Below are 12,508 nucleotides of genomic sequence, written 5' to 3'. Positions count from 1 at the left end.
AGGCAAACAGCATTTGTTATTAAGAGCTAACGAATATTTATATTTGGGCTTATGGGTCACAAATATTCTGTCTTGGAAGAAACACATCCACGCTGTCACAAGGAAAACTCTGCGCAAATTGTTGCTTTTAAGACACTGTTTGAAATTATCCACGCCTTCTGTACATATACGTGCATACCAGCATATTATATGTAAAATTCTTTAGTGTATAGTAGTCATTTGATACTCCTGCACCAGGATTTACATCGGAACACTGCAGAGAGAACAGAGGAAAGTCGTGTGGTCTGTCCATATTCTGTGCCGGCATACGCCAGTTACTGCAGTAAGAAGATTAACTGGATGACTCTTACCATTAAAACTGAAATTGACGGTCCAGCTTCTTTTCATCAGTTATTGAGATGCTGGCATATGAATAATACGTGAAATACAATCACGTATTCTGGCGGATCCGGTATCCCAATTTTATCGGCGTTCTCTTTGTTTTCCTAATATGCCGTTACTTCCCGACGAGACGAGATTTTGTCAAACTGTTGATTTCAAGGTAATCGTATAATTTCATGGTAACGCATTTACTTCCTCGAAATATCTGGTTGATCTGCTATTATTTTCCCTAGACCTTTTGTTGAATGGAACAGTTATCTTGTAATGATGTTGTGATCCACTATTCATTACCGTCATTTGAGAGTGAGCAAAAACTTGATTGAAAATAAATAAAATAAGGAATGATGGTTGGGGACCCTATTCCAGGGCCTCACTAGCACGAGCGGTTTGCTGGGCTTGGTTCAATAGAGCCAATTGGCTCTCTTAGCCCTCGTACACAAGCCATGCCTCCCACTGCCTATTCTTCAATAATGAATGTTGATGTATTATGCGGCTGCGTGTGTGCGGAAGCATCCTGGGGCCTCCTGAGAGAAGCACAGTAGTATTTATTTTCTTTTCTGCAGAGCATTTTGTGCCTGGGTACATGTAGGAAGTTACCTAACACAATGCTGTGATATTTATCAGTCTGAAGGATTTATATATATATATATAAATAAACATTTGAATACTAAATACAGAAAAGGAATGCATTCCGGGAAATGGTAACATTACAATAAGATTTACAGACTCCACAGTAATAGCGTAGCATATCCTCTGCTTTCTAAAGGTTAGAGATTTGCCTCTGTGTCATTATTAGTAATAAAAATTTTTATTCTCACTCCAGATCAGCACTGGCAGCAGGGCCCGGATTAAGAAGAGTGCCCGTAGCTGTGGTGTTTTGCTAACCGAATCCTTTGCTGGAAGCATTCAAAGTGTATTGTACACTTTGCTTAGCAGAGCAGCTGAAGGGAAAGAGTGTCACTCGAAACCTACATGGACCTTGTATATCTGAGCTGAGGCCACTCTATTACTCACCTAACCTACTACTCTCACCATAAGTACCTTGCTTTGTCCACACCTGTTGTTGTATTGTATAATAGAAATAGGTTATGTCTAGAATTTCAGCACAGTGTAGAACCTTTCTTTCAACAGTATTCTTCTTTTAAGTAACAGTTGGAACACACATATTTCGTCAATCATCACATTTACCTTCAGTACAAAAAAAAACATCGACCACAAGCAGATAAGCAAACGCATGCAGGACTGCTAGATGAGCAAAATAAGGACAGGATACATAAAATCCTGAATACATCAAAAATGCGCTTGGTAATAGAGAAGGAACTTATGCCTAAAAAGTCAACTGCGTAGGGGGAATGCTATTTGTGGGGAAAACACAAAACTTCAGTCAGGCCTAGGTACATTGTGGGGTGAATCAAGGATCTGCATGTGTTCTGTGATTTGGAAATAAAATATTCTTCGTTATCACGCTTGTCTTTTATTGATTCGTTAATATTTCCCTACAGGCCCCAAAAAGAAGCATGGGGTAAAGGGGGGGTGGGAGGTGATTCAGCAGTAATGTGCAATAATCACAGTCAAGCCAATATTGTTGAGCTTTCTTCACTCATTATCTCAAACAAAGCCACCACTGGAATATGTTTTACGATGACATATTTTAGTATTTTTGCAAGGAATGCGTAATAAAGGTCATATAATGCCCTGAAGCATGAAGTATTTTTGAAACCACCGTATTTACTAAACACTTCTGAAATTTTGCCCACAGATTAGTCATCAAATTCCCCCCATTTTCTGCAGAGATTACTTCTTGAGACTTTCATTTATATAATGAGATTTGGCTGAGTTCTTGCTTAGTTGGCAAAATATGATTTGGTGCCACCGAATATACTATACGAAAATCAAGAGAAAAGTTCCATTAACCTGCACACTTCAATGGCAGTGTACTGGCCACTCATATCATGATTCTTATTATATCAAATATTTTATTTGCTACCGCTTTGTTTTATTAGAGCGTAGCGAAGAAAAAATAAATGTAAGCGCTTCATATTTGCATGTTTTCTACGTTAAAGACAAAGTGCGGCGCAACGGCGCATCAGACAACTAATTGTTTATTGGGTGAAGTTGGCCCAGCGATACAAGTAATACTGAACCGCATCGTTAGCGACCAGTACATGCGAGAATTGTCGACACTTTATTTACGGGTAAAGCGAGTCGGATATTTATAAATAACTCATCGAAGGTTCCACCACAACGCCGGGTGGTCGCTTACCTTTCAAAACATGCTACGCTATTCGTGCCCCACAGAAATCCAGATTACATAAGGTTCGCTGACAACACAGGTAACCGAAGTTATCACTGATACCATTCCAGACGATTCCAGATGTACACCTGCCAATGCATCTCTTTTAAGAAGTTTCGTGATGTTGCAGACAGAACATGAACCTCGAAAAAAACAAAAGCATGCGTATTAAAGTAAAATAAGAAAGCAACACAGAAATAAAGCTGCAGAGTTTGTTAGCGCTAGCAAAACGGCTCTACGGACATTAGATCGACACGTTGAAGTCGCGCAAAACATGACTCGGGTTGCGAAGCGATCTTGGCAATCTCAATTCAGATTAACCGGTGCTTCGCAGACGGTCAAGATGGCGGACGATCCATCAACGGAGTATCCTCCACAGGTCTTTAAGAGCGTGTGAATTGACCTGACGCGACGACGGACGTCATGTTTACCATTTGGAAAGACAGTCTGGCATATCTTCACTGAAATAGTCGGAGTGTTCACCTCTACTTCAACGTGGGGCACCGTTAGATGGCGATCTTCCTGCTGACATAGGGCCATTCAAAAAGAATCAAATGCGGCGACTGAAGCTCGACAATGTGAGCAAATTTTACCGGCAACTGCTTACACCAGTTTAATTGCGTCTGGGATAGAGCAAGAAAAACCTGCAGAACGAACTATAGGCGCGAAAATCTGCACTGGTCAGATAACACAGCACCTGTTTCAGCGCTCTGCGCAGAGGAGCTAGCCGCATCGATACCGTCAAGAGAAAACCGTGATTCACGGCCTGTTGTTTTAGCGGTGCTCATTCTCGTGTGAAAACTAGCATTATTTTTGCGTTAGTTTTAAGAATTTCCGCAGCAGTGCTTCGAAACTATAGTAAGGTGCTTCATTGTATTTCTGGTGCCTAATTTATCTCCACCGTGATTATCAATGTCTCTGTAACTCGGCAGACAGTAGTTTCGTTGGTCAAGTCAGTAACCGCCTCAAAGCTTAATTGCGGTTAGGCGCAGGCTCTGTAGTACGGGTGTATGTGTACTAAGCAAAAGAAATGAATTTGCTGGAGTGCTTCAATCTTCTCGAAGTTGATACGTTGTTCGGAACAGGAACGTGGCTCAACCAGTTCATCGCTGATAGAATGGAATCTCGGTAAACTTAGCCGCATCAATTGGCCATGTGTGAAGGGGTTTGAGTCATTTCAAGAATACCTAGTGTTATTTACTCGTTGCTGAACATAAGTCGCGGTGCCGTCAAGCTGGTTTATTCCGAAGTGGCGAGGACGAGGACAGTGACAAATTTTTCTACAGCAGCAAAGCTTTCTTTATGGAAAGCTCGTATGGGTTTCCTTTGCAGCTTCCTGCTACATTGAGGTGGATCACAATTTTTTTTCCGTTTCCCGATCCTTTCTCTACCTTGCGGTAATCCGCAGAACTGATTTGACGTAAGCAGGTTTAGTTTCGCATTTACACTGGTTAACCTTTGTTTATTTTAGCTTTCTATCAACCACGGGTCTCACATTTGAACATTTTTGGTTACGTTGCGGGCTAATGACTTGGAAGCGTCTCACCCTACTATATTGCTAGCAGGGGAATGCAATTTGCCCGACTTCGAGCTGGAGGAAAGTTTATGTGAAGTTTTAGTGCTTCCTCTATCAGCATTATTACGAAAAATGTATTGTAGAATATTTCCAATTTGGAGACAGTTCTGGCCTGGTACAATATGTATGGAACCTACGTTCAGTTGATTCTTAACCTTGATCTTCTCTTAGTGACTCCCCTAATTTAGGTCAAGTCTTTAGCATGGCTGTGCTGCACGATTTACGAGATGGCAGGAACAGGAAACCGTCGGTGTTAGTCAGCGTGGAGTAAGGTCCTTAAAAATGTTAGGTTTACGTTTATGGTTTGCTCAACTCATACCAGTACATCCACACATCAATTCAGGAAAGGCACTAGAATTCTTACATTAGGCCTGTGCACCGCGCTCAAGACAGCTGCAGAAGGCATAATGCTGGTCTGGCTCCACTATTCAGCAGTTCCAAGCGTCGTCTTCACCTTGTGTTTTTTTTTAAACCATTCGCACCCACGTCTCAGGAAAGTATCTTCTCCTAAGATTGCCGGTCATGCATGTGTCGTCGATCGCAGGACAGGCTGACAGCGCTCGTGCAACCGACGATGCATATGCGCTCCGAGTGTCCCGTCGTGAGTGATCACATGGGGCTATAGTAAAGTGGCTAGACCCAATTCGAAGGTTGGGTTAAAAAGCCGTTGCAATCTACCCATCTATTTTGTCTTCGCACGTATCTATAATTGTGAAAAAGCCATAGTTCAAAGTCGGATAGGTATAGTAAGTACTCATACAGCGAAGCTGTTATCCTCTCGGTAGTCGGCAGTTTGTTTTTCCTTTTTCGTTCCGGCAGCCGTGCAGGCGAAGAACAGTGGCTCGTATCCTAGTAAGGCAGTTTCTTCGAACACTCACAAAAGTGAGGTGGACAGTGCGTAGAGTATTTGGAATCGCGCCTACAACATATAGAACAGCACACGTTTCAATAATGTACAAGCACAAAACAAGCATCCGAACCGCATAGTTGATGATAAATCGCTTCTTATAACAATGCGAATCACGTAGCGCTCTCCGCATACGTTTCCCTAGGAAGATTACTCTTGCGCATGCTGCCGCGGCATTTCGGCGTAGAAAATCACCCCCCTAATCTTTCATATCTTTTTATTTGCTTATTTATGTTATTTATTTATTTTATTTGTACTGTACTGTAACTGCACTGTTACTGTACTGTGTACTGTAATAATGGGCGACCTCAATGCAAAACTCCTTCTTCAGGAAGCGTAGTAATAAAAAGTGGACTTGAAAAAACCCTAATCGTCAAAGAAGGAATGCAGTCGATTTCATACTTTCTGCGGATCTCAGCGTAGTGTAGGATGTAGAAGTGTTAGGTAGGGTAAAGGTGCAGTGATCATAGGTTAGCGAGGTCTAGGATTCACCTGAATTTGAAGAGAGAAAGAGTAAAACTGCTCAAGAAGAAATAGGTCAACCTAGACGCAGTAAGAATAGAAGCGTACCAATTCAGGCTCGTACTTGCAAACAGATATCCTGCCTGCAACAGCGAGATGTAGATGAGATAGACGTAATGAATGAAACCGTAAATATAAGCTGGCTTCAGAAGCCGCACTTGACGTGGGAGGCAACGCTCCAAAGCAGCCAGTAGGTAAGCTCTCCCAATCAACGAAGGACCTAATAAAGAAATGGCAAGGAAAGACACACTCCAACTCGAGAGATGAGATAGACTTCGCTGAATTATCAAAACTGATCAACAAGGAGAAAATAAAGGACATTTCTAATTATACCGTAGGAATGACTGAGCAAGCAGTAATAAACGGACGCAGCATGAAATCAGTGAAAAGAAGACTTGGCAAAGGACAACCCAAGATATATGACCTGGAAGATAAGCAGGGTAGTGACATGAGCAATTTTCAGGATATTGTAAAAGTAGCGGGATAATTCTATACTGACCTGTACAATACCCAGAGCCGCCAGGAACCCTGCTTTGAGAGTAGTAATGAACAGGTTACAGGGGCTCCTTCTTTAACTTGCGATTAAGTTATAAGGGCCTTAGAAGACATGATACGTGGCAAGGCGGCAGGTAGACATGGAATGATAGTGGATTTATTAAAAGATGCAGGAGACACCACGCTTCATGTTTCACGACTTCAAAGGTCCGAGAGAACTGGAAGAATGCCAACATTATACTAATCAACAAAAAGGGAGATATTACAGAGTTGATAAATTATAGGCCCATTAGCTTACTTCCAGTATTGCATAAAATATACTCGAAGATAATTTCCAATACAATAACAGCAACACTTGACTTCAGTCAACCAAGGGAGCAGGGTGGCTTCAGGAAGGAATACTGTACAATGGAGCACACCCATATAACCAATCAGGTAATCGACAAATCTTCAGAGTAGAATCAACCTATTTAAATAGTTTTCATAGATTACAAAAATGCATTTGATTCAGTAGAGACACCAGCAGTCATAGAGACACTACGTAATCAAGGAGTAGAGCAGGCTTACTTAAATGTCTTGGAAAATATCTAAAGATTCCACAGCTACCCTAATTCTCCACAAGAAAAGCAGGAAGCGTGCTATAAAGAAAGCGGACAGACAAGGAGACACAATGTCTCCAATGTTATTCACTGCCTGCTTAGAAGAACTATTCCACTATTAAATGAGGACGGCTAAGGGGTAAGCATAAACGGCGAATATCGCAGCGACGTTCGGTTTGCAGATGACATTGTCCTGTTCAGCATAACTGGGGACGAGTTGGAACGACTGAGGACTTTAGGAGAGAGAGTCTAAGAGTGGGGCTGAAGATTAGAATGCAGAGTACAAAGATAATGATCAGTAGCGTGGCGAGGGAACAAGAGTTCAGAATCGCCAGTCAGCCTCTAGAGTATGCGAAGGAATACGTCTACCTTCGACAAGTACTGGCAGGGGACCGTGATCATGAGAGGGAAATTTACAGATAAAAAAATTGCGTTGGAGCTGATACGGCAGACATATTCGTATCCTTAATGGAGCTTACCATTATCACTAAAACGAAAGGGGTACAATTAATGCATTCTACCGGCTGCACGATTCATTTAGGACTAAAAATTATCGCAGCTCGAGAGATGCACGTGCTTTGCAAACAGCCTTACGTTAGTATCACGTGCTAAATCTATGGTCTTTCTTCAACGCCCGGTAATATCAATAAACTGAAATTTTTCCCGTAATCTATGATAATAAGTTAGGAGGACAGCTTTCTCCTGCTCAACGATGATTGCGTTTTCCGGGCTTAAAGCTTGGAACATAAGTATTTTCACGGTATGCTCATAATATGTGTTTTCTTGTACAGTACGCAAGTACAAAATGAAGCACATGGGACAAAGCTCATGTGCAGCCCTCTTGCGAGCACGGAATGCCAGCTGCCTGTACTTCATTCAAACGTCAACTCTTACAATACGAAATGTAGACAATGCCTCTTGTCCACCACTGCTGGGTCTACTTCGGGTGTCGCAGCAGCCTGTGCACCTTTTTTCTAAATGTAGCAGGCGAATTCCACACTTTTCCTTTGCGTAATATAGTATACCTGGGATCGTTAGGCCTTTTTAATAAGTGCTCCTGGTTTACAAAGATAAGGTGCCGGCATATTATAAACTCATTTTAACGTCAGATATACACTTCTGCAGCTGCGGAAAATTCACACTTGGTAAATTTATTTTAGCCGCACAGGTGCCAGCCGTCCACTGGCCCTCCACTGTGACAACTGCAGAGAAGAGCAATACAATTAACAAAACACTGAGCGAAAAGGACGCTACAGCGTCGGCATCTCCATATACAATGGCAATTATTCCCGGAAATAACTATAAGTACAGTAGAAGAATTATAGTGTGCCGCTGCATGAGAAGCAAAAAATTGCAGGACGAAGAAGCAGTTCTCTCGTTTGTAGCCGCTTTTCTTGGTTAAAACCAGGTCAGTGCCAATAAATCACTAATAGAATATATGCGACAGTTCAAGACGACGAGCGTTGCCGCTTGAATTTGTATAGATTTCTGTATCAGGCCTAAATGTCTTACTACGAGTCATCTGAAGCGGTTTTGTGTAGCTGAATCTTTGAAAATACGAAACAACCCTAGCTTTAGAAGCCATGAAGAAATTATGACGAATTGAAGTGCATATTATTGGCATAAGATAACAGTAAGTAGCTCCTAGAAAGTACAGAACAACCCTGTTTCAGCCCTGTGAACACATTGCTACAGAATGCTTACAGCACGACAACAGCGATATGAAATTTTCATCGTTGCTATGGCAAAAAGTAGTTTCCTGATTTCTGGCTGATTGTCTCTCTTGATTCTAGGTAGGGTTGATAATGGGAAGAGCAGATTACATGGCGGATCGCTCGTTCATAATGTCGCAATTGAGTCGAGTTGAAGCACTGACATCCACTGTATTCTTCGACCAGCTTTCGCATAAGCCGTGGTCTCATCTGCTACACATGGCGCCGAATAGCTTCCTGCATAATAAACGTGCTATTTATTACTTAATTTTTGCTCTAAGCTACATATATTTGATAGTGATTCTTCAAAAGGAACAGGTTGTGGTGGTTTCTGTGGATTAAGAGATTGCAGAAAATTTTCCATGTTTAAGATCTAACTCTTCCTTCATATGCATGTGGTTTGCCTCATTACGATCTCGCGCCATTTTCATCGTTTAGAGTTAAAGTGACCTTATTGTGCGCATTGCCGTCAGTTGTAAAGTTAATCAGCTCCTTTTCTCATAAAGAATGTAAGCTTCAGCTCTAACATTGTTTGTAAGAGCAACTTCTCGTGAAAAGTGATGCTTAAACAAGCAATAAAATGAGCGGCTTGTCAATGCGAAAGAGGAAAGAGGTGTTACGAAATATAAGAACTTAACTAGCATATCAACTGGTCAGGAGTGGTGCCTCATAATCAGAAAGTGCTTTTGGCACGTAAAACCCCATAATATAACTGGTCAACAGTCGAGATAAGCAAGCGACGTTTGGAGTATTGGTGGATAAAGAACAGGTAACGCATTGCTAGGACCCGGTGTGCTACAAGCATGGGTAGCGTTAGAAGGTGAGTAGGTAAATTTTGAAGAAAAGAAAAAAGAATAAGGAGATGTATACAACAATGCTAGAGCAAAAAGCATGCTTAGCATACTTGATTAACTGAAGCAGGCTAGGTGACTATTTGTCGCCGTCGCATTTCAAAAGGGATGCCAATAAATCCTCATCCTCGTCAAACTCATCGTGAACAGAAATGGTAATGAAAAACCAAGCCTCTACACATGCCGCTTACATGAAACCTCTTCACGTGTCTCGTTTGGTGAGCCCTGTTACCGTTAACGGGGCTCACTCAACGGTTAATCACAACAGAGGTTAATGGGAATACAGAGCTATACATATCCTGAAAAAAAAGAAGGAAATGACCACACCAGATAACCACGCACAAGATAAAGGCGATACATCTTGAAGGCGCCTTGGATGTAAAAGATTCAATCAGCGCATGTTCGTAATATAACCCTGAATGACGCATGTGCGTCAAGATTCATTTTCTTTCAGCCGAAAAGTATTTGTTCACGTGCTAGGTTTGCATTTTACTTTAATAACAAGATTGGCGGTGTGCGTAATAAATATAGAGAATAGTAATAGATCTGCGCGACTTAAACATACTGTAGAGGGAACATGGGCCTTTGTCAAGCCCCGCTCTTCCCCCATTTTGCCCATGTTCGTGACAATGTGTAATCATGATGTTGAACAAATCTGTCTCTCTGTCTTGCTAGACAGCATGCGAAGGTGCAAATACGACGCATTGTTCCACTTGTTCAACACTAACTGAATGTCTCAGTACAGTGAAAATATATGTGCAACATTACCTACCATATCTAGAAAAAAACTTTTTTCACTGGCTTCAGCTTGCTTTTGTAAGCTTGCGAGAAAGATAACTTGAGATAACGAAACTAAATAACGTTACCCCCATGCATAACATGTTACCCAAATAAGGATTCGTTAATAATAATAAGATGCCTGCACACGCCCATAGCAACCTGGTATTTATACACAGTTCTCCAAAAATCAGAAGCCATGGAATGAAGCCAGTGCACCATCTCTCCGAAAATTTCCCATTAAAGATGTACATATTTGTACAATCAACTTCATTTTCCAACTGTGCTTCACAGGAGAGTCCTCTACGAAACCCGTGCTAAGCCCGATGGACGAAACTGTTGGAATCTAGAAAGGTGATGATATGTGAATAAATGTCACGTTCCATGAGTTTGCGAGGCACACTGGTTAAAAAGATGAGACGATAGTTTAACGGAGACTCTTTTACACATAAATGGTTAGTACTGTTATGTTGATACACTTTATTATTTTGAATACTAATATGTTATCACTGTTATTGTTTACTGCTAATATATTCACGCTCGCTCTTATATTTTCTTATTTTTTACTCAGTCATGACATCAAGGCAACTCTTCATTGGCTACCTGCTTCTCAGCTTCCTCACTGCGATGACCTCAGGTAATCATCTTTTTACGGCAAGGTTTGTCAACTTAGGTCCTGCACGTGTCTGCATATTGAGTGACATAGGGTCGGCTGATTTGGTACTAAGTGATCTCACGAAACATTGAATTGGTATTCCTATAATAGCTTGACGCCGCCTAGACATTCCGATGAATCTTACTTGAACACACACACACACACACACACACACACATATATATATATATATATATATATATATATATATATATATATGGAGACCATGGAAAACTGGTATAAAAGCATTTTTGTCTCTGCGTAAGTACTTCTGGACGCACACGTATGCAGTGAAATAGTGTGTATATATATATATATATACATATATATGTATATATATATATATATATATATATATATATATATATATATATATATATATATATATATATATATATATATATATATATATCAACTTTATTTTAATTGACTGACCTAGATTGTTTACAGCACTTTTTCTTTGCGACAGAAAACAAGCACCTTGAGGTTCTGATTTTGAATTTATTTAAGTCAAACGACTACTGATGTGGGGTGTTGTGAAAAAAGGGACGGATGCCTCTTAATTTTCTGGTATCCAATTGGCACATTATATGGCAAAGCAAGCCGATTATTCATGCTTAAGGTTTCATCATACAGCTGAAATACGTCCTCAAGTATAAATAACGGCACTTTTTCCATTCGACTTGAAACTGAAATCAGAACGAGAGTTTCTTTTTTTGTGTTAGAGGGCCTCTTTGTTGGCCTCTTTTCGGAGTGGGATGCACTACTTTAAACATTTTTGTTATAATTTTATTCTTTTTCTGCTCACAAATTACACGACGCTTTATGAAATCAGTGGTGCTGTTTTATTGTCGGTTTGTACGTATCAACAATATCAGTGTGTATGCTAATCAGACTGCATTCTCTTAGGTGGCCATTCGTATAATATTTACGTCTTATAAAAAAAAATATTCGCCACTTCGATGCGGTGTCTCTACTGATCAGCGAGGGTATGAAACCATCTTCGAGACACCCTAATTAGTTGCGACCAAGAAAATTGTAATCAGAAGACTAGGTAATGACGGTCTTTTTTACAATTAAATTCTCAAAATTCTTCACGCAGGAGTGTGGTGGAGCCCATTCCGGCCAAAGCATGAAGGTGAGTAGAATGCGATGGAAAGCCGCGGCACCCGATATAAAAACTATCCGAGTCTACTGTTGCCTCGAAAAAACACCACAATGGGCTTAAGCATTATCTATTTAAGGGGCTGCTCTTAACGGTAATATCTAAAAATAAAACCTACGTAAATCGTATTCCGAAATCAAGAAAGAGGCTGACAGATGGAATAGCACAATGTGATATAAAGTTTGTAAACTGGGATAAGGTTCCTCAGAAAGGCTGACCAACGCTTCGATAGGAGGACCTATCGAAGATAGGTCCTGCTATCGAAACGTTGGCCAGCCTTTATGAGGCACCTTATCCCTGTTTACAAACTTTATACCACATAAATCACATGAACTTTTGCCGTGACAACTATCACATGCTCCGGACCGCAGTGTTCTACCATCAGGAAAGCAGCCTGCAAATCTGCAGCAATACTTGACATGGCATATGTATTCTGGCTATTACTTGACAATAAATGATGCTAGTAGTATTTGTAATCTTGGTCGGCATAAATTAAGGTTCATGTTTGTATCACTCAAGCTCAATGTTCACTTTATACAAAGCACCTTGCTTTGAAAATGTCTTTTTTAGCATAA

General features: G+C 40.7%; 1 protein-coding gene across 1 annotated transcript in view; it reads left to right on the top strand.

The window, feature by feature from the left end:
* LOC129385623 (uncharacterized) overlaps positions 1 to 12,508 on the top strand; it is a 60,209-nt gene that overhangs the window by 32,684 nt on the left and 15,017 nt on the right. The window contains exons 6-7 of the mRNA XM_055072432.2: positions 10,685 to 10,750; positions 11,871 to 11,906. Coding sequence (XP_054928407.1) covers positions 10,685 to 10,750; positions 11,871 to 11,906 — 102 coding nt within the window. The remainder of the gene's footprint in view (positions 1 to 10,684; positions 10,751 to 11,870; positions 11,907 to 12,508) is intronic.

The sequence above is a fragment of the Dermacentor andersoni genome, chromosome 7, assembly GCF_023375885.2.
Source record: "Dermacentor andersoni chromosome 7, qqDerAnde1_hic_scaffold, whole genome shotgun sequence".
NCBI lineage: Eukaryota > Metazoa > Arthropoda > Arachnida > Ixodida > Ixodidae > Dermacentor > Dermacentor andersoni.
This window is presented reverse-complemented; position numbering and strand designations above follow the sequence as displayed.